At 35.6% G+C, this 23,139-nt stretch overlaps 5 protein-coding genes and 1 non-coding gene across 7 annotated transcripts; 2 read left to right on the top strand and 4 right to left on the bottom strand.

Annotated features, from left to right (window-relative positions):
• Positions 1-38: 38 nt before the first annotated feature.
• On the bottom strand, positions 39-3,378 carry LOC140056607 (apolipoprotein D-like). The gene is made up of 4 exons (XM_072102035.1): positions 3,295-3,378; positions 2,053-2,271; positions 1,482-1,608; positions 39-959 (listed from the first exon to the last, which is right to left on the bottom strand). The coding sequence occupies exons 2-4, from the start codon at positions 2,263-2,265 to the stop codon at positions 706-708; spliced, it is 594 nt and encodes a 197-aa protein (XP_071958136.1). The 5' UTR covers positions 2,266-2,271; positions 3,295-3,378; the 3' UTR covers positions 39-705.
• A 1,294-nt stretch (positions 3,379-4,672) lies between these two features.
• Positions 4,673-6,613, bottom strand: LOC140057282 (apolipoprotein D-like). Its single transcript, XM_072102865.1, has 4 exons — positions 6,578-6,613; positions 5,764-5,987; positions 5,456-5,579; positions 4,673-5,191 (listed from the first exon to the last, which is right to left on the bottom strand). Exons 2-4 carry the CDS (start codon positions 5,977-5,979, stop codon positions 4,938-4,940), a joined length of 594 nt encoding a protein of 197 aa, XP_071958966.1. The 5' UTR covers positions 5,980-5,987; positions 6,578-6,613; the 3' UTR covers positions 4,673-4,937.
• A 3,360-nt stretch (positions 6,614-9,973) lies between these two features.
• LOC140056657 (apolipoprotein D-like) lies at positions 9,974-17,803 on the bottom strand. The gene is made up of 4 exons (XM_072102108.1): positions 17,422-17,803; positions 11,632-11,855; positions 11,324-11,447; positions 9,974-10,631 (listed from the first exon to the last, which is right to left on the bottom strand). The coding sequence occupies exons 2-4, from the start codon at positions 11,845-11,847 to the stop codon at positions 10,381-10,383; spliced, it is 591 nt and encodes a 196-aa protein (XP_071958209.1). The 5' UTR covers positions 11,848-11,855; positions 17,422-17,803; the 3' UTR covers positions 9,974-10,380.
• Positions 15,893-15,964, top strand: Trnat-ugu (transfer RNA threonine (anticodon UGU)). The gene has a single exon. It is a non-coding gene; the product is annotated as a tRNA-Thr (tRNA).
• LOC140056656 (apolipoprotein D-like) lies at positions 17,058-19,953 on the top strand. Of its 2 annotated transcripts, none has more exons than XM_072102106.1 (4): positions 17,058-17,129; positions 18,370-18,596; positions 18,887-19,010; positions 19,463-19,953. In XM_072102106.1, the coding sequence occupies exons 2-4, from the start codon at positions 18,381-18,383 to the stop codon at positions 19,711-19,713; spliced, it is 591 nt and encodes a 196-aa protein (XP_071958207.1). In that variant the 5' UTR covers positions 17,058-17,129; positions 18,370-18,380; the 3' UTR covers positions 19,714-19,953. The 2 variants fall into 2 exon arrangements, with proteins under 2 accessions (XP_071958207.1, XP_071958208.1); XM_072102107.1 differs by lacking the exon at positions 17,058-17,129 and adding an exon at positions 17,926-18,117.
• Positions 19,954-21,239: 1,286 nt separating this feature from the next.
• On the bottom strand, positions 21,240-22,565 carry LOC140057101 (apolipoprotein D-like). Its single transcript, XM_072102640.1, has 3 exons — positions 22,353-22,565; positions 22,000-22,063; positions 21,240-21,586 (listed from the first exon to the last, which is right to left on the bottom strand). Exons 1-3 carry the CDS (start codon positions 22,563-22,565, stop codon positions 21,240-21,242), a joined length of 624 nt encoding a protein of 207 aa, XP_071958741.1.
• Positions 22,566-23,139: the final 574 nt, after the last annotated feature.

Raw genomic sequence — 23,139 nt, 5'->3', positions numbered from 1 at the left:
AAATAGCAGTTAAATATAAATAAAACACTCAAAAACTGTTAATTTTATGAAACTAATCAATTTAATGCATTAACTATATTACGTATAAAAGGGTTTCTTTAAAAAATAGAAATTATATATCCACTAAGCATGCAAAACATTTTATGAAAAATATATGCATCTAAGTGACGTCATGATTTGACTTGATAGTCCAGTAACAAATGGCGTCATGATGAGAGTCCAGTGACGTTTTAAAAAGATGCTTTGGCTTAAATTCTTTGGTATTATATTTCGATAAACGTATGTATTGTTCATATACAGTTTAAAAATAGTATGACCGGTCACATTCGGTTTTAAAGCATAATATTTGTTTAATAACATCACTTATTAGAAGAGAAAGTGAAAATAGTTTTGGAAAACTATTAATATATTGTACACTATAGGAGTGTATTGATTGGCATGACGCTGATAAGGCGAATTGATACAGATGAGCGGTAACGGTAAGCGGAAAACCGCATAGCTTCTCCCACGTACAATCTGTATCTCTATCCACATCGGAAACCGCGCTCGTCCGCTCCGCGCTTTGTGTTTACCGCTCGTCTGTGTGTAAATTGCCCTTTAACGTTCAAAAGCGGTCTCAGCATTCTAGAAGATTAAAAGTGTCGTTTTTTGTCCACGAACCCTGGGGTCATATTCACGATACGTCACCCCGAGTGAGGTGGATATCTACACAGTCGTATCTCTAGGAGGACAGTTGACGTGTCCGTAATAATCGAATTTGTCTGTATCGATTCCCTGCTTGCCGAATTCGTTCACCCACTTGTCTATTACACTTATGTCTCCAACTGACTTGGTCACGTCACGTACAAGAATCCAGTTAAATTGAATATTGAACCAGTTAAAGAAACCAGTGCAAGAATGGATGAGGGCGTACTGTTCGTAGTCCGTTGCCAACACCCAGTAGTCTCCTCTCGGCTGCCCTGAAATACAATTTCAAACATTGCATAACTAGTTATACGGTACGGGAGGCGATATTTCTTTTCGTACATAAGTACATACCCCTCATGAAACGTCACAAAATAAACATGAATATTCATTAGTCATATCCATAAGGTGTGACGTAAGAAATGAGCTAACTCCTAAACGCTTTTCGTCGAAACGTCTGTCGAATGGATTAGATAATATGTACAAAAAATAATTGCGAGCGGGAGTGTTTTTAGTCATGCTACACATCAGAAAAAGAGCATTGTTACATGCTATATTTTAACGTAAGTGAATACTAATCAGTTGTGAATGTTTAAATGTTATTTACATTACAAAATATTAGATTAACAAGAAGTATGATGTAAATGAAAAAAACACGGTGTGTTTGTTAAGGAGTCGAGAATGTTTAAAGCGTTACAACAAAGCGTGTAAAATGGCACAAGAAAAATGCATTACAAAGCAAAGCTAGATACGATTATCTAAGTCATAATACGATTTTAAGTTAGTAGCCTACTTACACCAGCTAAATTTGACTCCAAGTTTCGCCAAACTGGGGTCTTTATTTGGCTTAGCATCGCCGATGTCCGTGTTGTAACCTTCACCAGGAAAGTAACCACTGTTATCTACTTCAATATGTCCATTATCCTGTTAATTAAAACATACTGTCAATTATTAGTGCCTCCTTGATTAGTGGAAACTCATCTGAATTGTGAATGAGTGCGCGCAGTTAAGCGTGGTTTCCGCCGACCAGAGACGCAAAAGGCCGTAGACGCAACGACGCAAGGCCGTAGACGCAACGCAAACGAGTTGACCAATGACAAGTGACAGTTCGAATAATTCATCACTTGTGATTGGTCAAATCACATACGTTGCACTTCGTATTGTTGCATCTGTGAGTGGAAACCAAGATTTAATAGTAATCGGTTAATATCTGAAAACGAACATTAAAATGTGACTTATTTAGTCTTCACGTCATGATCAAAAAGATAAAACTTTGTTTAAACTAGTTGAGAGAGATTTCATATTTTATCAAAGTTTCCTTTTACGGATTTCCTTTTCATAATTTTAAATACTTGTGATACAATTCACCTTTAATGTATAATTGGCGGTTACACATCTCGCATCTTTTTCGAACGAGGTAGGAAAACGGGCAGCCTCGTACCACGTTCCCAAATATGGCATCACATTAAAATCTTTCACCACTGTGACATCTGGACATCCGCCCCAGGCGAAAACCTGGCCATTGATAGCGCCAACAAGGCCAGCAACAAGAAGACATACAAACTGTACGTGTGAACACATGTTTACCTGAATGGGAAACAGTAATAATGAATATAGGGAGGTACTGACGTAGTATATAATCTATTGATGTTTGTTACTCAACAGATGCAAATAGTTTTAACGTTTTGGTTCCCACTGAGACGAAATGCACAAGGACGTAAGCGCAATGCAAGTCCAATCACAAGTGATGGATTATTCGCGAATTGTCGCTTGTCATTGGTCAATAGTAGTCGCTTGCGTTACGCTTAAAACGACCTTGTGTCAACCGTCCTAGGTGGGAACCAAGCTGTAAGAAAGGACATTAAAACAATACATAAACTTTGAGTGTGCCAAAGAGTGGCAAAAGAGGTCGAAGGGCCACTGTCGCAAAAAGGCGTGCCACACCAGCACTCAAAGCATACATTAAAACATAAAACAATGTAAATAAGAAATATTAAAACCTAAATTAAAACCTAAAGAAAGTCTACGGATAGGCCGTGCATACGTTCAGTGGTACTGTACCTGTCGACAGTGACAGTCGACTCCCGAGTGACAGTCGACTCCCGAGTCGACTACAAAATTACAACCCATGTGAACGTCATCCAAATGATAGAAAAAAAGCAATAATAAGTGTTGACAAACTTAGGTTAGGCCTATATCGGATTACCATTGGACAAATTGTTTAAACACGAATTCCTTATTCCGAGTACAGTACACCAACAAAAGAAGCGATCATCCGCATCACAAGCTTTCACTACAAATTTACATTTTTCATGAACATTGTTAATAATTTTCAGAAAAATACTCTATAGTTAGTGTGCTGAGATATTCTAAAATATTCTTTAAAACTATAATAGTATGCATACTGAAAACTACAAGAACATTGTAGCATGGTCCTGGAGGTATACAATTCTACTAACTATCAAATTAATTATTAATCCGAACCAAAATAATAAATATTGTCATCTCTTGTTAACGTATTACCTAATCTAGGCCAAAGCTTATGAAATAAAACGTATCACAACAAAGAAATATTCTTTCTTAAAATACGTGAACAAAGGTACATCTTACCAGCAAATTTTCAAGATCTATCCAATGATCAGCAGTAGCCTAGATTTTTTGCAATGGGACCCGCAATACCAGCGACTGTGTCACGTTATTCAACAGCAGTGTGTATATAAGCGTAAAGATATTTAAATGAGGTTATGTAATAGGCTATACCATTTGCAAAATAGGGTATAACTTTATGGTTCCCATTATGTATGATTGGTTTGCATTTTAATTCAAATTCAAATTTGTGTTTCTTTTTTCTTTCGTATCATAAAATTAAAACAATAATTATATCAATAATGGTAAATAAAATTATATAGGAATGATTTGGCCCCTAATTTGTTTTCACCTCCCCCCCCCCCCCCCGCACAGTAATGGTTTCGCCTTTTGCGTGACCGGACGTCTTACTTATTAACTTACATAAGATGTTGACTTACATAAGTTTTTGACCTGAGTAAATAAACTTAAGAAAAGGTTGTTAAAAAGTTAAGTGTTGGAGGTGAAAGTTCTTAACTTTGGTAACCTTTATTTTAGACAATAGTCACGTTCCAATGACGCCTTTGAACTTGAGATTAAGAAAATAACCAGATGATTATGACGTCATTATCAGTGTTAATTGTATATTTCATTATTATCACTACTTACTTTTTACAAATTATAGTAGGCCTCGGGCTATAATCTTCACAATTTTTTTTACAAATTAAAAATTTAGAGAATTTTTTTATGATTTTGGACATGAGTTTGCTTTCCATAGACCGGGCTTCATAAAAAAAAGATGTGGGAAAAAGACAGCAATTGTGTTGCCTAGGCTCAGTTACAATTCTACGTTAATAAATCTGACTTATTCTTTGATGGCTTCATTTTACCATGTGACATCAAAATAGACATTATATTGAAATAGATATAATACTGATAATTTAAAAAGTGAAACCTAGATAGGATAGGTCTAGGTCAAAGATCTTTAAGGTGTCATTGTGGACCGCGTGGTAGTTTATCTTTATTCGAAAGTGGGAAGCGTACTAGGACTGAGGTGATCTCAGGATATGACGCGATACAAGGAGCTAAATCTCTGTCTACACTACAACTAGTTCGACAAATAAAGTGTGATGTGCCCAGAAATATGGTAGTAATATGCCCAAATATTGTAGTGCTATACCATTATCATGTCCATATATGAGCAAATCACATTTTTTTCGCAAAGTTTGATAGTGTAGACAGGGCTTAAAGATATAAAGTGAAAAATAACCGTTTAATCAATTTGCATTTAGGCATTAACTAAATTAAATATCTTTGTTTCGACAATTCACAACCAAACTACTTCTCATAAAAACGAAAATTAAAAAAAACACATTAAAATCGTAAATTATTAACAGGCAAATCCTGGTTTATTGGGCCTAAACATGCGCAGTGTAAACATATCAATAGCATAAATACATGACAATCTACTATACTTCAATATAATTAATGTTTATATTAATAATTAATTGATTTTAATTACAAAATTACAATTTTAATCAAAAACTAGAACGATTTAGAAATATGAAGTATGATAACATAATGAATGTCCAAATTGTTTCCTCAAAAAACATTCTCAATGATTTCTTTTTCTCTTTTCACTGACTTTTTTCCAGAATCCCCCTCTCTACTCAGTGTCATTCTTTTGTCTATACACCCGTGTCTTTAGGAGGGCAGTTGACGTGACCGTAGAACTGAAATCTGTCGATATAAATTCCTTGCTTTTCGAATTTAGTCAGCTGAGGTTGTATCTTGCTAGCATCACCAGTTGACAAGCTGGAGTCACGTACTAGAATCCAGTTCAGTTGAACGTTGAACAGGTCAAAAAATGACGAACAAGAATGGACCAGAGTGTAGGTATCATAATCGGTATCCAACACCCAGTATTTACCACGTGGTTGCACTGAAAGTAGGAAGAACAAATCGTACAAAGTGGTTATATCGACGGCAGCCGTCGATCCAATGTTTGAATAGAAAAAAGGCTACAACATTCGTGATTGCTATTGCTATACCTAGTCTAGGTAGGCGAGGGCAAACACAATTATTGGAAGGGCATTTTCTTACGTTGCGTAGGTTGCGTTACGTTGGCGTTGCGGAGAGAATGTCGCGCACCTTTAACGAATCGCGTTTGCAAGCCAAGTGGCAAACCAACGAAGTAGCTACTTACGCGTATTGAATTTGAGTCCAATTTTGGCGGGGTTATCAGGATTGGGCTTTCCATCGCCAACGTCTGAACCGTAACCTTCACCTGGAAAGTAACCGCTGTTCAATACGTTGATATGACCGTTATCCTACATTAGAAAATACAATATTTATATATAAAAATTATAGGCCTATTTATATTTTAGTAATAGCAGCCACTATGATTTTCGTTTTTCGACGCGCCATGTTTCTGTATAAGATGAGAAACCAGGGTTAGCGGAGTACCCATGAGTATCAATGGTACCACATGATAAGCCTATTATGCAGTCTTACCTTTAAAGTATAATTAGCGACTACGCATCGAGAATCCTTCTGAAAGGTGGTATAAAAACGAGCCGCTTCGTACCAAATTCCTAAATATCTGTTAACGTCAAAATTCTCTTGTACCGTGACCTCTGGGCAGGGACCGCGAGAGTATACCTGGGCACTGATAGAACCAACGAGGCACACAGCGACCAGAAGGCATGCAAACTGGATTTGTGCGTACATCTTTAAATCTACGAATACAAAAATTGAATAAAAAAACAGGAATCAACAAACGATTGGTTAGTACTCGTCATCATCAAGATAGTATTATCTTTTACGTAAAGCTCTGTCTATTATTAAACTAATGTGTGATGTGCCCAAATATGGCAGTGATGTGCCCAAATATGGCAGTGATGTGCCCATATATGGCAGTGATATGACATCATCATGGCACATCACATTTTTTTTTGCCACAGACAGAGCTAGCTTTAGTGTTATTTAGTTCAAAAACGAATTACACATTTTTACGCATTATTTGTTGTCAATGCTACTCAACAGTTGATAAAAGCTCGTTTTTGTTTTTACAACCAACAGAATAATACACTTTATTCTAGAGATGAATTATAAAATAGCCGATATCTACTATGGCCTACGCCTAAACAAGAAGTATAGCAACGGGTTTTAGAGATGAATTATAAAATAGCCGATATCTACTATAGCCTACGCCTAAACAAGAAATATAGCAACGGGTTTTAAGCGCCGGCCACAATAAATGAAACCAAATGGAACAATCATAACATAAGAAAAAACAAAATGTAAAATAAATTAACAACAATCTTACCGAAAGAAGATTTGGATGAAGTCTTCGATGATGAGAATTTCAGCAACGACTAATACTAAACTGTCTTTATGTATTGTATTTATAAGTTGAAAGTATGTAAATAAAGTTACATAAGTGACGATTCCATTTACTAGATGGGAACACTGATAATTGATATTAATTAATATGTCTGTGTAGTAACGTAATATTATTTACAATTAATTGCAAAACCCCTCTCTCCAAAATAGTACGGATTGTTTTTCGTGAGAACGCTACATAAGTTTATAATCTACGAGAACTTACATAATTGTATGAATTATGTAAGAACGAAGAATTCCTGGGAAAGTTTTTTAAAATTTAGTTCATAATGCCATCTGTTTTTGTGGTTCCATTATGTAAGTCCAGTCCAGGTTATCCTAAAAATTTAAATATGATAAAGGTGAAGAAACGGGGCTTTTCATGGGATGTTTTTACTGGAATAATGTACGATCTTCTTGCGCCTGTTGGTCATTTTTTTAATAACACTTTATCAGTATTTCCATCTGGCAAATTTTAAGATGTTTTTAATTTTAGTCATTCAAAGTGTCTTGCAATAAAATAATTCACATTTTCAGCGCCACAAAAACTTTAAAACATCATTGATAAAATTTAAAATGTGAATTGAACCTTTGGGAGAACAGTACGGTACTACCAGTATTTAAATTTACCAGTGGTAGTTGTCCTAGAAGGATGATTGTCTTGGGGTTGGTACGTCCGGTGGTGTCCCGGGTGGTCTTGTTTCTGGAGGGGGTACTTGTCCGGATACAATTTGCATCATCATCAATACATGTTTGCAAAGGACGATTGTGATCTTTGTAGTTCATACGTAAGGTAAATCAGCAATTGATTATCTTTGTTTGTGTAATGACTATTAGCAGGCAGATGGTCCATGATGACAGGGAGGAGCAACTTTATAACTTGTTTGATCACATGGCCAACAGCTTAATGCACAGCTAGAGTAGGTTCATTTAGGCATTTTTTATTAATTTAGTTATATAAGCCAAAATTTATATTACAGTTCAAGAGTTTGTTAATCAATAATTGATACTTTTATTTTATATTTCCACTTTTGCTGTTAAAGATATATTTTCACCCTGAAAATGATTTAAAAACAATGTTTGTTGCCCAATAGACCTATGCTATAAAAAGTTTGATCAAAAAAAAATAAATATATTACCTAATAACGCAACGTACGCAGACGATTGAAATTTATTACAATGTTGGTTACTAAGTAAACATGATAAATTAATAATAATAATATATTTATTTTTTCAAAAATTCACACAATGACAAACAAATAAAGGAATATAAATACTACGAGGAGGGCAAACAACCGAAGTACAAGTTCCAATATTACCAGAAAGGCTTTCTCTGCCCTTTGAAATGACATATAAATTATCATTGAACTTGACAATTAAATAATACTTAAGTTTATCAATTCAATTTGTATTTAATCATTATCAAAATCATTAGAATGTTGTGAAAAAAACTTCCTTTTAGAAATGTATAATGTTATTTGTCATTTGTTATTTATTCGGGAACTTTCGTTGTCAACGTAAAGATTCGTTGAGTATTTTTTGTATTTGAATTGTAAATTTGTGTCCAACAGAACGTCATTCGAATAGAAAACGTTAAGAACAATCTCAACGCTCAATTAATACTCTGTTAAATAAGCACTCAACGACAAAAAACTGTACTCAACGGTAAAAGTCCCACTCGAATATGACAAGATAGTGGTTACCACTTTATCAAGCGAGTTGACCAATGGCAAGAGACCACATAATCCATCGCTTGTGGTTGGTCAAATTTGCGTCCCTAGTGGGAAACAAGCTTTAGTCATCTGCAGACATTAACGAAGTAAATTGTTCAATTTAGTTCTTTGATTCTACTATTGTGATCATACTGTATCTGTCATAGCCTCATAAAACGTTGTTCCTGTAATTTCAGCCAGTATCGGCATTGTGGATCAATAAGATATAGCACATTGTATGATTTTTAATAGGCCTGAGTTACTGATAAGGCGGAAATAAAACCTGATCATGAAGGCCTGTGCATTTCTAGGGCTACAGAATGTATCCAGAATACTTATAAAATCTAGAAGACATTTAATTATTTAAAATGTCTGTGGGGTCGTTTAATGTAGGCCTAAAATAATAGTAATGAGATACACAATTGAGCAATTCTTACGTTCAGTTCAGCTGAGTTCCAGAAAACAAATATAATGCTAAAAGAATTGAAATGGTTTAAAATAGTCCTTTTTAGACATAAAATTAATTATAAGCTTGCAAACTTGCAGCATTTATTTCTTTTTTGGCAATGAACATGCCATAAGGTGCAGGGAACCGGTTATGTAATGTAAAAATGAAAGTTCAAAACTTAGTTGCATCAACTGAAGTTCGTTTGGAGTTGGAGATTCAGCAGTGATGATTCGATTCACTTATTGACAATCCCCTCTAGGCCTACCTCTACAATCCCCTCTAGGCCTACCTCTACAATCCCCTCTAGGCCTACCTCTACAATCCCCTCTAGGCCTACCTCTACAATCCCCTCTAGGCCTACCTCTACAATCCCCTCTAGGCCTACCTCTACAATCCCCTCTAGGCCTACCTCTACAATCCCCTCTACCTCATAAAATGTTTTGCAAGACTATTTTGTGATCAGTAAATAATATTTTTTTATTTGATGAAGAGACAAAATAAATTAAATGAACCATTCCTAGAAAAATTCACGTGATGTACATGGAACTTGTTTATGTAACACAAATAAAATAGACTTGCCTCGTGTCTGTATTTTTCTTTTCTTTTTTCCATAATACTGTGCTACTGTAAAACCATACTTACTAGCTACTAGACACAAAGTACAACACGCCAAGAGGCCTGTGGATGGAATCTAAATATTCTAAAATAGTGTAGGCCTATATTATAATTATGACGCGATGATGCTAAAATACGGTACACATTTATTCATGTGTTCATACTGTACATGCATGTTTATATTTCTGTTTACTATCCACAACACATGAACTCCATTACGTAAATTTGTATAACAGGCCAATTGGATCCATGGTTGAATCACATTGAACGAACGAAATGTACAAACTAGATGAGATGGTGATTAGACATATCAGTCAAAAGATATACATTTTGTCCTACAAGGCGTTCCATACGTATAATATACTTTAGGTGAAATTACATACAAAATGGCAACCCTCACTGTGGTACTAACACAACACACACACACAACACAAAAGCGGCTTTGGTAAATAAAGATTAACCAATGAAATAAATACAACAATTTATGAACTACTTCATTAGTGTTTAATAACTTCATTTCAATTACAAAATTACAATCTTAATCAAAATCTATACATATTAAATTTCCATTAAATTATCAAGCGTCTTCTATGCGACGTCATACATAGGCCTATGGGTAATGTATTGAATATTACGGATATTAAAAAACCACCTTATTTTCATTATGGCATTTCATTAAACAAGGAATAAATCTAAATTTAATATACTCGTGTTTTTTTTTTTTACATTAATAGTTATAAGATCTCAGAAAAAATTGAACATTAATTCATTTCAATTCATTTTATTGTAAACTTGTTAGTTTTTGATAGTAAGTCAATGATTAAAGTAATAGGCCTAAAGAATCTCTAAAATTGAAAAGCTAGTCATGCGCAGTATGATTGTATCAAGGATTCATTTTTTTTCATTTCTGTGTAACCAATTAATTTTCTTCAGAATTCCCTACTGGGCATCATTTCGTTCCTGTATAGGCTTCTATACAGCCGTGTCTTTAGGAGGGCAGTTGACGTGACCGTAGAATTGAAATTTGCTGACATCAATTCCCTGCTCTTTGAATTTAGTCAGCTGAGGTTGTATTTTGCTAGCGTCACCAGTTGACAAGCTGGAGTCACGTACAAGAACCCAGTTGAATTGAATGTTCTCGTCAAGAATAGCCGTACAAGAATGGACGAGAGTGTATGTATCATAATCGGTATCCAACACCCAGTATTTACCACGTGGTTGCACTGAAAGTAGGAAGAACAAATCGTACAAAGTGGTTATATCGACGACAGATCCGACGGAAGTTTTGAAACAAAAATCAAAGTTGGAATATTTCACAGATGCGCAGTCATAACTGCAGTTCTAGAAAACGGTATATTACAAATTGAATGTGGATACACACACCACCAAATAAACATAGAAGTATTGATGGAATAAGCTATGGCATTTATCTCTGCATTTTGTGACTTTTTTTAAAGCATAATTGTGTGTATATATTCAAATCAATTCAAGAAACAATTATTGACCTAAAATATGAAATCATAACAAGGTTGGCATATAGTATGTAGTCAAGAGACTACAAAAGGTTCAATGGGCCTGTCGCTGTAGTCCCTCTTTACATTATACAAATAATAATTTGATATTTGTTAAATCAGTACACTCATGCTTAATATTCCGTCCCCTACCCTTTGAACGCAACGCAGGGACGTATAAAGCGCTACGTAAATTGTGATTTGACCAATCACAAGCGATGAATTTGCGTCGTACGTCGTGCGTTTCATTAGAGTGATAACCAGCGCGATACGCATCATTTAAAACACTCAGCAATGCGTGCGTTTGCCGAAAAAATGTAAACGTTTAACTAAAACTTTTTTGCAAACAAGAAAAAGGAAGTGCCAACTCAACGTAATCTAGTTGTTTAGGTAGGCCTACTTACGCCTACTGAATTTGACTCCAAGCTTGGCTGGGTTATTAGGGTCTGGCTTTGCGTCGCCAACGGCGGATTGATATCCTTCTCCTGGAAAGTAACCGCTGTTTAATACATTCACATGACCGTTATCCTAGATTTGAATAATAAAATAAAAATTTGAATATTATATTATATTTATAATAGTAAAATGATAGAATGTACTTTTCGTCTTTACAACGCGCCGTATGTTTCTGTAAGATGAGAAACCAGGGCTGGCGGAGTACCCATGAGTATCAATGGTACTACATGGTAAGCCTACTATTATGCAGTCTTACCTTTAAAGTGTAATTAGCGACTACACATCGAGATTCCTTCTGAAACTCTGCATAGAATCTAGCAGCTTCGTACCAAACGCCTAAATAGCTTGCAACGTTAAAATTCTCTTGTACCGTGACCTCTGGGCAGGGACCTTTAGAAACTACCTGGGCACTGATGGAACCAACGAGGCACACAGTGACGAGAAGGCAAGCAAACTTGTTTTCATACATCATCTTTATATCTATGAAAACAAAGTAATTAAAAGCAGATCAACAAACGATTTATTAACCTTGTAGTCAATTACCGAATATATTCTGGTTGGCTGATAATTTCTTTACGTTACACGAGATTAAAACGTGCGAATTGGTCAACATTTTCACGCGCCAGTGGGAAAACATGGTAGATGTGTGCGATTATCTCTAATTGCGTTATTGTCATTTCTCTCATTGAATTTTTAGCACTATTTTTTGTTGATCTAAAAAAAGGCATCAGTTTACTAAGCTTGAACACATGCATAGTGTTTGTTATTAATATCAAGTACATTTTTAAAGCATAATGGTACACGTATACATATGGTACACGTATACATATGGTACACGTATACAATATAAGTGTCAACGATTTATACTGAGCGTTAACCATTTTAGATCAATGATTTTCATTTTTAACGAAACTTTGTTATAGAAATGAATGATAAAAATTGTGTATACAAGCAGTCAACATAGTAGACTATAGACATATATTATGATGACGGGTTTACGTGTCTAAAAGAATGGATGGATTAATCACATGATATGTGTAACATAAAACGCATCAAATATTAATTAAAAAGGAACTTACCGATGTTTTTTAAGACAATAGGATGAATACTTGATGAGGATTTCAGCAACGAATTATACTAAACTGTCTTTGTGCATTGTATTTATAAGTTGAAAGTATGTAAATAAAGTTACATAAGTGGCGATTCCATTTACGAGAATACTGATAATTGACATTAATTGAAACAATATAAAACAACCGTAATCACAAACTACTTCAGTATGGTAGGTTTTGTCAAACTAGATATGGTCCCATTTAAGAATAAAAATACAATAAAAACGTTTCTTTGCGGGTTTCTTTATAGGTAAAATTCTGCATTTTGTTGCGAATAATTAGATTACGTCATCATTACATTCCCCCTCACCGCCAAAATAGTACGGCCTGTTTTTCGTGAGAACGCTACATAAGTTTATAATCTAAGAAAACTTACATAATTGTATGACTTATGTAAGAACGAAGAATTCCTGGGAATGTTTTGTTAATTTAGTTCCTATCTCCATCTGTTTTGTACGCTCTCGTTATGTAAGTATAATAGGTTATCTAAAAGAAGAGAGCAGAAATAGTGCTCTTCATACGAGAGCTCCTATGTTTCTTGGGGTCATATATACGTTAATAAAATAATTATTGGAGAATCTTGCGCGTGTTGAAACTCTTTGTTTTTTATCATGTAAAATGGTTGTCAATAAAATATTCATCAACCTTTTCCTCCTAAGTACAAAATATTTGTTATTGTGTTTAACTACTGTGGGGTAACTTTGCGTCAGGAAGTTGAGAATTGGTCAGATGTTTTACCCTACTCTTACATAAAGTACAAATTACGTCTGAGTAGGGCAAAACTTTTACCAATTGCCATTTTAATTACTGTAGTAATCTTGGAATAGCATAATGCACAACATCTTAGCACAACAGCCTATTAAACATCATAACAACAACGTACAATTTTAACACGAAATGTGTATTGAAATCAAAATGACAACATAAACCTTCGGAATATCCTAATCGACCAATGGTAGTTGTCCAGGGGTATTGTACTAGAGTTATGATTTTCAGGGGGTTTGTTGGTGTCAGGGGGTTGATTGGTGCCGTCTGGGTGTAGTTGTCCGGGGTGGTACTTACCCGGGTGGAAATCCGAGAGAGGACGTCCCATTTTGGGAGCATTATTATGAATTGTGCCGGTCCGGGTGGTTATTCTCAAAGGTACGTAGTTGTCCGGACACTAAACGTAAGATAATTCAGGAAATTAGTATCTTTGTTTGTGTTAATGATTATTAGCATGCAGATTGTCCATGATCAACCGGGAGAAGCAACTTTGATAACGCAAGACTGTTTGATCAGGGGGAGCAGATGTAAATATTATCTTGTTTTGTTCACACAGGATCGCACCGGCTTAAAGCGCAGCAGCTGTTGGGTTCACTCATGCCTTGTTGTTTAGTTTAGTTATATAATTTTTTCATTCATTCATTCAAGTTAACATTTATTTCTTTTAAAACAAAATAGCACTAAGAACATTTCTTTTAATTTACAAATATTTTATGAGGATAAAACAGACTGGAAAAGAAAGAAGTGTAATGGTAATACATAAGCCTAATAAGATATTAGAGATCATTAAGTAGGCATAAAGGAAGTAAAATTGTATTTAATTCTTTGATTCTACTATAAATGTGTTTATGCTGTACCTGTTATTGCCTCATAAAACGTTGTTGAAACCAGTGATTGGTGTCGTGGCGGATCAAGATAGTGCATTGTACGATGTTTAAGTAGGCCTACTGATATTGGCGGATCAAGATAGTGCATTGTACGATGTTTAAGTAGGCCTACTGATATTGGCGGATCAAGATAGTGCATTGTACGATGTTTAAGTAGGCCTACTGATATTGGCGGATCAAGATAGTGCATTGTACGATGTTTAAGTAGGCCTACTGATATTGGCGGATCAAGATAGTGCATTGTACGATGTTTAAGTAGGCCTACTGATATTGGCGGATCAAGATAGTGCATTGTACGATGTTTAAGTAGGCCTACTGATATGGAGGAAATGATACTAGCCTCCCAGGTCTGTTGTTATGTGCATGAGGAGGAGACCCTGAAATGAACATTTCTATAGATAAATCGATCCAGCAATAATGATCAAATCTACACTATCAAACTAGTTTGACAAAAAAAGTGTGATGCGCCCAATGGTAGCGATGTGCCCAAACATGCCCGTGGTATTGATATGACATCTTCGTGTCTATATATAGGCACATCACATGTTGTTGTCACATAAAGTTTGATAGTGTAGACAGAGCTTTAAAGATAAATTTTGTAGTTTTCATTATTTGTTACTAAATTTTAAAACACGTATAAACACATACTCCCATATTTCAGCTAATAATCAGCTCAATTGCGTTTTAATCTTTTATCTACTTACAACTTGTTTTAGCAAATGAACATGTCACGGTGCATGGAACATGTCACGGTGCATGGAACAACCGGTTATTGAACATGTCACGGTGCATGGAACAACCGGTTATTGAACATGTCACGGTGCATGGAACAACCGGTTATTGAACATGTCACGGTGCATGGAACAACCGGTTATTGAACATGTCACGGTGCATGGAACAACCGGTTATTGAAAGCCTAAAACCTACTATAGTCTATTGAATTGAAATGAATCAACTGATAAAAGTTTCATAACATTTTGATTTGGAATATTGTTATATAGGCCTATATATATATCCAGAATTGTCATTTTTTTTCAGTAATTTGCCTTTGGATTTATATATATTTTCTACTGTTTGTATCAATTTTGATCTGATTTTGCTGTAATTATGGAGGGTACTTTGGATAACTTTTCCTGTCCACCAAGGCAGCACTTGCCAGCTTTATGACTTTATCCAAATTCCTTCACTTGCACTGATGAAGGGCTAGTGTTGCCCGAAAGCTCTGCTAACTTTTCTGGCTGTTTACTTTATCGTTTTGATTTAGCTTTTCGCTTTTTATATATATATATATATATATATATATATATATATATATATATATATATATATATATATATATAAATCATACTGTAAATTATAGAAACAGTGCTCATATTCGGAACATGATCTCATAATCGCGAGTATGATATTCGCCCTGTAAGCGAGAGGTTGCAGGTTCGAATCCCGCCAGACACATTTTTTCATACAACTAAAAAAAATACGGAACTTTCGCCAATGAGCTATGCTCGGACGCGATTATGAGATCATGTTCCGAATATGAGCACTGTTTCTATAATTTACAGTATGATTTATATATAATTTACACAGTGCTACGCAACATCATTGATTTACATATACACAATATTATTTAAAAAACCGTTGCGAATTAAAGTGGGAATTTATTCTGACTTGTTAAGCCTCCACTGATTGTGAGGGCGTTTGTTGTATGAGAGAATGTATCTGGTGGGTGAAAATCTGTGATAATACCATACACGGCTCTGTGGTCTAGTGGTATGATACTCGCCCTGTAAGCGAGAGGTTGCAGGTTCGAATCCCGCCAGAGACATTTTTTCATACAACTAAAAAAAATACGGAACTTTCGCCAATGAGCTATGCTCGACGCGATTATGAGATCATGTTCCGAATATGAGCACTGTTTCTATAATTTACAGTATGATTTATATATAATTTACACAGTGCTACGCAACATCATTGATTTATATATATATATATATATATATATATATATATATATATAAACACATCAGGCAAAGAACATTAATTCTAAACCGCCCGGTGATATACTGAAATTTAATTAATTAATTTGAAACGATAAAGATGAGGAAATCTATGAGAATGAGAAAAATTCGCCCCAACCGAGACTCGAACTCGGACTGTCTGCTTGATATGCAGCTGTCTTAACCATTAGACCACTTGGGCTTTCATGGTATTGTTCAAACTCGATTGGATAGCGACTCTTTCACACTCTCATATATTGTTATTGTTATATAACACAAATAGAAATAAAACCATAGAGTTAATAATAATAATAACAGGATTTTTATAGCGCACATATCACTCAAGAGTGCTCAAGGCGCATTCAAAAAAATAAAAATACGTTAATATATAAATATTATTTTTATCAATGACAGCATAAATGATTTTCCTATACAGTAGTTCTAAAACGAAAACTTTCCCAATTTATTTTGTTTTATTTAAGAAAAATGTACGTTTGTCTATTTATCGTCGATTGTTATCGTTCTAGTGTAAATGGGCCTTTAGGGACAAAAGGAGCATAAGATTATTACGGATGATTTTAAAGCATTTACATAATAGACCAATACAGGACAATAAACAGATGGAGATAGGAACTATTATTATAGAAACTTTCTCATGAATCCTTCGTTCTTACATAAGTCATACAATTATGTAAGTTTTCTTAGATTATAAACAGTATGTAGCGTTCTCACGGAAAACAGGCCGTACTATTTTGGCGAGGGGGATGTTTCAAATTAGATTGCTAAAAAACGTCATAATATAGATGGAGTGTTAATACAATGTTCAAACCGTTAAAGAAACAATTTCCTATCTAGTAAATGGAATATCGTCACTTATGTAACTTTATTTACATACTTTTAACTTATAAATACAATACACAAAGACAGTTTAGTATAATTCGTTGCTGAAATCCTCATCATCGAAGACTTCATCCAAATCTTTCAAACAAATCGGTAAGATATTTGTTTATTAATATATTTTAAGTGATGTTTTTTCCCCCCAAATGAATACTAAGCAATCGTTTGTTGGGTTTTCTACATATTTAAAAAATAATTTTATTTCAGAATATGATGGTGTATGTTATATCCAAACTTGTTATATATGTAATAGAGATGGGTTGTAGCTGACCTGATATGATTTTGTTGATTTTATGATTTGTTAACTTTTAAATTATATTATATACAGAATTACATATTATTTAAAATGATATAAGCAGTTCTTTGATAGTAAACCAAAAAAACTTACGTTGGTAAGACAGTTTCGTCTAGCTGTCAGCTTGACTTCTTCAGTTGCTATGATGCGTTATGACGCCGACTGGTCTCCTTTCCAGCCACTAGATGTTTTTGTTGTGTAGCCTAGGAGACCAGTCGTCATCAGAAGCTGATCGTAAAATATGTGAGATAGTTGGTGCGCGCCTTCGTCTCTATTCATCTTTGTATTTTTATTTTGCTTTCTTATGCTGATGCTTTCTTTAATTTTACGTTTAAGCCAAACTTGTTCTTTGTGTAGTACCTCTATCTTATCCCAGTTAGGTATGTGGTTGTGTGTGGTCATATGGTCCGTGATTGCTGATTTATGTAAAATGGAGGACGAAACTTTCCGTGATGCACATTACATAAATCAGCAATCACGGACCATATGACCACACACAACCACATACCAAACTGGGATAAGATAGAGGTACTACACAAAGAACAAGTTTGGCTTAAACGTAAAATTAAAAAAAGCATCAGCATAAGAAAGCAAAATAAAAATACAAAGATGAATAGAGACGAAGGCGCGCACCAACTATCTCACATTTACGATCAGCTTCTGATGACGACTGGTCCCCTAGGTTACACAACAAAAACATCTAGTGGCTGGAAAGGAGACCAGTCGGCGTCATAACGCATCATAGCAACTGAAGTCAAGCTGACAGCTAGACGAAACTGTCTTGCCAACGTAAGTTTATTGGTTTACTATCAAAGAACTACTTATATCATTATACGAATCGAAACCAAAAGAAATGTTTTCATTATTATTTAAAATGTTCGGGTGGCTTCCATGCATGCGGCTTTTGGCCTTAATGGAAGTCTCCCTGGTCCTTTTGTATATTTTTTGCTTTGTATTTTTGTTTTATTTATGGATCAAAATAAACTGATTTGTGACTTGTGACTTGATCTGCTTTTGATTCGATTTGTTTCGTTTTCATAGATGATATAAAGATGTCCGCAAAAATTCAGTTTGCTTGCCTTCTGGTCGCTGTGTACCTCGTTGGCTCTATCAATGCTCAGGTATGGGATTTCGGTCCCTGCCCAAAGGTCACGGTACAAGATAATTTTGACGTTGCAAGCTATTTAGGCGTTTGGTACGAAGCTGCTAGATTCTATGCAGAGTTTCAGGGAGATGCACGATGTGTAGTCGCTGAATACAGTTTAAAGGTGAGGTTACACATACCATCCCGTGGCATGAAGTGTTTTGAAAAAGTATGTTGATCTGGGCCTCTGAGAAATTGAATTATATTGATTTGATTGAGTACTTTAATTCTCTTCCATTCGGTGAGAGAGCTGTCCAATCAAACACTATCACACTGTAAACATCAGAAGTAGAAGAACGTTTAAGTTGGTTGAGTTAGGCTTCTGGGTTTTCGATTTCTCATCTTTATCGCTTCACATTGTTATTATTATAGGCCTATCATTTTTATTCACAAATACTATATTTTCTAATCTAGGATAACGGCCATGTGAATGTATTGAACAGCGCTTACTTTCCGGGAGAAGGTTACCAGTCAGCCGTCGGTGACGCCAAGGCAAACCCAGATAATCCTGCCAAGCTTGGAGTCAAATTCAGTCGGTGTAAGTACCTAAACTAGTATTTATTTGGGCCGGCTAACTTTCCTGGGTTCCAAAGGCGTGACGCGCATCTTCGTTGCACGTTTAAGCGTGGTTCCCACTAGAATTCAACGCAACGACGTATTGACGCAAAGTGATGTATTGCGTAATCACAAATGGGAACCGACGACGCAATAGTGCTGCAAACATCGTAGGTTTGATTTTACGCAGGCGGGGCAAACACAATTATTGGAAGGCCATTTTCTACGTTGCGTAGGTTGCGTTACGTTGCGTCGCTAGTGGGAACCAAGCATTAGTGATTTGACCAATCACAAGCGATAGATTATTCAAACTGTCGCATGCCATTGGTCAACTCGTTTGCCTTGTTGCGCGTACGTCTTTGCGTTGCGTCTCTCTAGTGGGAATCATGCTTTATAAAAAATTAACAACTTTATAACAATTTATTCTTTTTATAGGGTCACCACGGGCTAAATACTGGGTGTTGGATACCGATTATGTGGAGTCCGCTCTTGTCCATTCTTGCACGTCAATTTTTGGCCTGGTCAATGTCCAATTCAACTGGATTCTTGTACGTGACTCCAGCTTATCAACTGGTGACGCTAGCAAGATACAACCTCAGCTGACTAAATTCGAAAAGCAAGGAATTGATGTCAGCAAATTTCAGTTCTACGGTCACGTCAATTGCCCTCCCGCCACGACTGTTTAGACGCCTACACAGGAAAGGAATGATTTGCGCCGATAAGTTTAGCCCGCCAAAAGATAAACGTTGAAATAAATAAATTAAATGCTAATTTGTTTCTGGTATCTTATACACTTAATGTCAAGAAACACAGGTATGTTTAAATATTGGGATTATTACCTTATTTGACAATGTTTGCCAAAATGTGTGTTTTTTTTCTCAATATCCATATACCATAAAATATTAAGTCATACATCGTATTTTAAAATCGGTATAGATTTTGATTAGAATTGTAATTTTGTAATTAAAATGAAGTTATTAAAGAATGATAAAGTAGTTCGTAGGTGGTAGTGTATTTATTTCATCGATTAGTCCAACCCCCCCCCCCCCCCCGCCCCACCAACAAGCCTCTAGAATTGTCTTCGCATCATGCAATATTGGCAAATGCGCGCAACGCAAGTATGACGTAAGCGCGATGCATAATTGGGATCAATCCCGAACTGTCGCTTATGATTGGTCAACTCACTTGCGTTGCGTTTACGTCATTGATTGCGTTGCATCCAAGTGAAAACCAAGCTTTAACATCATTACTATCAGAATCATCATGGTCATACGTCATAATCAATTTAGCCATGACATACATGCTCACACATAAACGACATTCAAAGACATAGATTTGACTTATACTGTGTTTATTAATTCCACAAAGTCGACCGTCAGATAAAAGGTGACTATATCCCTACAAACTCCCCCACTATTATTTGAAACCAAGTTATTACTGATGATGATTCATCATAGTACTACTGTGATGTGCGATTAATATAGTATAACAAAATGCACGTATGTCAGCTGCAGTGTATGTAGGGAGAAATGCCGGCCAGATTGTAGTTAATAAAGTACCGGGATGTATTTAAATTGGCCGTTGTATGAATAACTCCCTGTTGTCTTCTGTGTACCTGTCGTCCGCGAGGATTTTTCAGTGAACAGCAGCAAAACAGTACGTACGGTACGGTTATTATTATTATTATTATTATTATATCAACATTTATAAAGCGTCAATTCAAAGACCGAGGTACAAAATCAAAGGCGCTGGGCATGTTAGTGGTCGAAAACAATGAGTTGTGAGCAATTTTTTTAAATAAGGCAACAGAAGAGCAGTGTTTAATTTGTGGGGGGAGTGAATTCCAGAGTGTGGGTGCTGCAAAAGAAAACGATCTATGACCAAAGGTTTTAGTGGCTATGCGTAGAACAGAGAGTAAAAAATCATCAGATGATCTAAGAGTCCGTCCAGGAACATAAAAGGTGATTAATTGACGGATGTAAGCAGGTTGGTTGAAAAGAAGTGCTTTAAAAGTAAGGAGCAAGATTTTAAATTTGATTATATTTTAAGCTAGGCCTAATGAGTTTGTGTATTTATGCTAATTTTGTATCGTTGAAACATATCAAAATAGGAATTTTTCATGAACCGTGACTAATTATTTTCAACCCATGTTTACTGTATAAGTCATTTTACTCTGCTCGTAAAACATTTATTTGGTCAGTTTTTCGTCCTCTTACATTCCCTCTTCGTGGCTATGGCTTATATTGTTATCATTTGTATCGATTTCGTTGGAATCAGTCTTGTCCCCTTTCTTATCCTTCTTCTTTTTGTACTTAGTCCTTGCCGCGTGTGACGGGCAATCATCTTGTTCGGTATACTCGAACTGGCTCACATCTATACCAGCCTTGTTAAACCGGTACATCAGGTTGTTCATTACGGTTTCGGGTACAGTATCTTTACGCGAAAAAATCCAGTTAAACTGCATACTAACAGTTCCCCACAAGTATTCGTTGCAGGAATGTATGAGGGCGTAGTGGTTGTAATCGGTGTCCATGACCTCAAACGACATGACAGGTTGCCCTATAAGACAAAGATACACGATCATTAGGTGATACGCAATTTCTTGCGCTGCGCACTTATTTTAACGTGCACGTTAAGTTCACTTTTGGATTGTGTCGCACATTAATAAACCCTTAATCTTCTTTCCCAGGGTTAGGTAATGAGAAATCATAATTCATTATTGGTTCCCTAGGAAGCAGCGCTGAGCGTACGCGCAACAAGGCAACTAATACCAATCATAAGCGGACTCTCAATTGTAATTGGTCAAATAACTTGCGTCCTTCAGTTGTGTCTGTAGAACCAATCGGACATAATGGTAAAATGTAGTTCTGACTACTAAATTAATTGTATATATTTCAAAAAGTGTGCTTACACCATCTGAATCTGCTGTGGAGTATGGCAGGATCAGTTGTATCTTGTGTGACGTATATTACTTTGTCGACATAGCCTCTTTAATGAAAGGTACCTTTGGTTTGTTACTCTTACGGTACCGTCATCCTAATATAAAGAATCATGAACATATACAATATTTTAAAACAAATATCGATAATGCGTCAGTAAAACAATATAGATCTAACGACGTATACAAGACGTATACTACTGAAACATTATCTATAAATAATTTTCGACCGATTAACATCGACAATTTGAGAGAGTACATAGTTTGATACGCGCGTTTAAAAATTGATGAAAATAATAGGCGTAGGCACGCGCGCGTCAAACCGGACACAGATAAAAGACATTGCAGCCTATCTATACAATGTATCTATCATATTAAACGACTTACCATTATTGTGTGATTGTTGATTACACATTTCGAGGCATACTCATATAAACTGGGAAAGCGAGCAGCCTCGTACCATACCCCAGCAAATTCTTTGTAATCAAACATTTTCTTGGTCGAAACTACGGGACATCCGCCACAGGAGATCTTTTGACCACTCGTCGTACCAATCACGAAACAGATTAAAAGACACACAAATATTGTCCGCTGCGACATGTTTATTCGCTGTAAAATACATTTTAACGCAACATAAAGCTCTATCTACACTTTCAAACGAGTTTGACCAAAAAATTGTGATATAGGCCTACATTTGGTAGTGAACTGCTTAAATGTGGTAGTGACATGATAATCATGTCCATATATGAGCACATCGCATTGTTTTGTCATATAGAGTTTGATAGTGTAGACAGAGGTTAATACCAAGTTTCTAGTTCACACTATAAGGCCTATTATTATTTGATGTGTTTATGTGTTACTTACGTCGTGAATCTAAGTGCGAGTAATTGTTACCTTGCCTTTCGGATGTAGGCATCTATCATGTAAGACGTGAAGAATAAAAACACGTCGGGTGATGATGAAAGTAACAATTTTAAAAAAGGCAATTCGATTTTATGATAGGGTTGTACCGGTATACAACACAAATAGCACAACTGGAGAACAATATTACGATAATTTACAACCCTCTTCATTAAGTAAAACATTCCAAATTCCCTCCCTAAATTTTATTCGAATGTACGTTTCTAGTTTTGATAAGATTAAGGCTAAATCTAAAATATTGCCTCCTAATATT

This window comes from Antedon mediterranea, chromosome 8 (assembly GCF_964355755.1).
Source record: "Antedon mediterranea chromosome 8, ecAntMedi1.1, whole genome shotgun sequence".
Taxonomy (NCBI): Eukaryota; Metazoa; Echinodermata; class Crinoidea; order Comatulida; family Antedonidae; genus Antedon; species Antedon mediterranea.
Note: the sequence above shows the minus strand (reverse complement) of the source record. Positions and strands in the feature narration are given on the sequence as shown.

Coding starts and splice junctions, on each gene's coding strand:
- LOC140056607 (XM_072102035.1), bottom strand. CDS start 2,265: ATGTGTTCACACGTACAGTTTGTATGTCTTCTTGTTGCTGGCCTTGTT. Junction 1,609..2,052: donor CCGCCAATTATACATTAAAG/GTGAATTGTATC, acceptor TTTAATTAACAG/GATAATGGACATATTGAAGT. Junction 960..1,481: donor TGGAGTCAAATTTAGCTGGT/GTAAGTAGGCTA, acceptor ATTGTATTTCAG/GGCAGCCGAGAGGAGACTAC.
- LOC140057282 (XM_072102865.1), bottom strand. CDS start 5,979: ATGTACGCACAAATCCAGTTTGCATGCCTTCTGGTCGCTGTGTGCCTC. Junction 5,580..5,763: donor TCGCTAATTATACTTTAAAG/GTAAGACTGCAT, acceptor TTTCTAATGTAG/GATAACGGTCATATCAACGT. Junction 5,192..5,455: donor TGGACTCAAATTCAATACGC/GTAAGTAGCTAC, acceptor TCCTACTTTCAG/TGCAACCACGTGGTAAATAC.
- LOC140056657 (XM_072102108.1), bottom strand. CDS start 11,847: ATGATGTATGAAAACAAGTTTGCTTGCCTTCTCGTCACTGTGTGCCTC. Junction 11,448..11,631: donor TCGCTAATTACACTTTAAAG/GTAAGACTGCAT, acceptor ATTCAAATCTAG/GATAACGGTCATGTGAATGT. Junction 10,632..11,323: donor TGGAGTCAAATTCAGTAGGC/GTAAGTAGGCCT, acceptor TCCTACTTTCAG/TGCAACCACGTGGTAAATAC.
- LOC140056656 (XM_072102106.1), top strand. CDS start 18,381: ATGTCCGCAAAAATTCAGTTTGCTTGCCTTCTGGTCGCTGTGTACCTC. Junction 18,597..18,886: donor TCGCTGAATACAGTTTAAAG/GTGAGGTTACAC, acceptor TTTCTAATCTAG/GATAACGGCCATGTGAATGT. Junction 19,011..19,462: donor TGGAGTCAAATTCAGTCGGT/GTAAGTACCTAA, acceptor TTCTTTTTATAG/GGTCACCACGGGCTAAATAC.
- LOC140057101 (XM_072102640.1), bottom strand. CDS start 22,565: ATGTCGCAGCGGACAATATTTGTGTGTCTTTTAATCTGTTTCGTGATT. Junction 22,064..22,352: donor TCAACAATCACACAATAATG/GTAAGTCGTTTA, acceptor TCTTTATATTAG/GATGACGGTACCGTAAGAGT. Junction 21,587..21,999: donor AAAGAGGCTATGTCGACAAA/GTAATATACGTC, acceptor TTTGTCTTATAG/GGCAACCTGTCATGTCGTTT.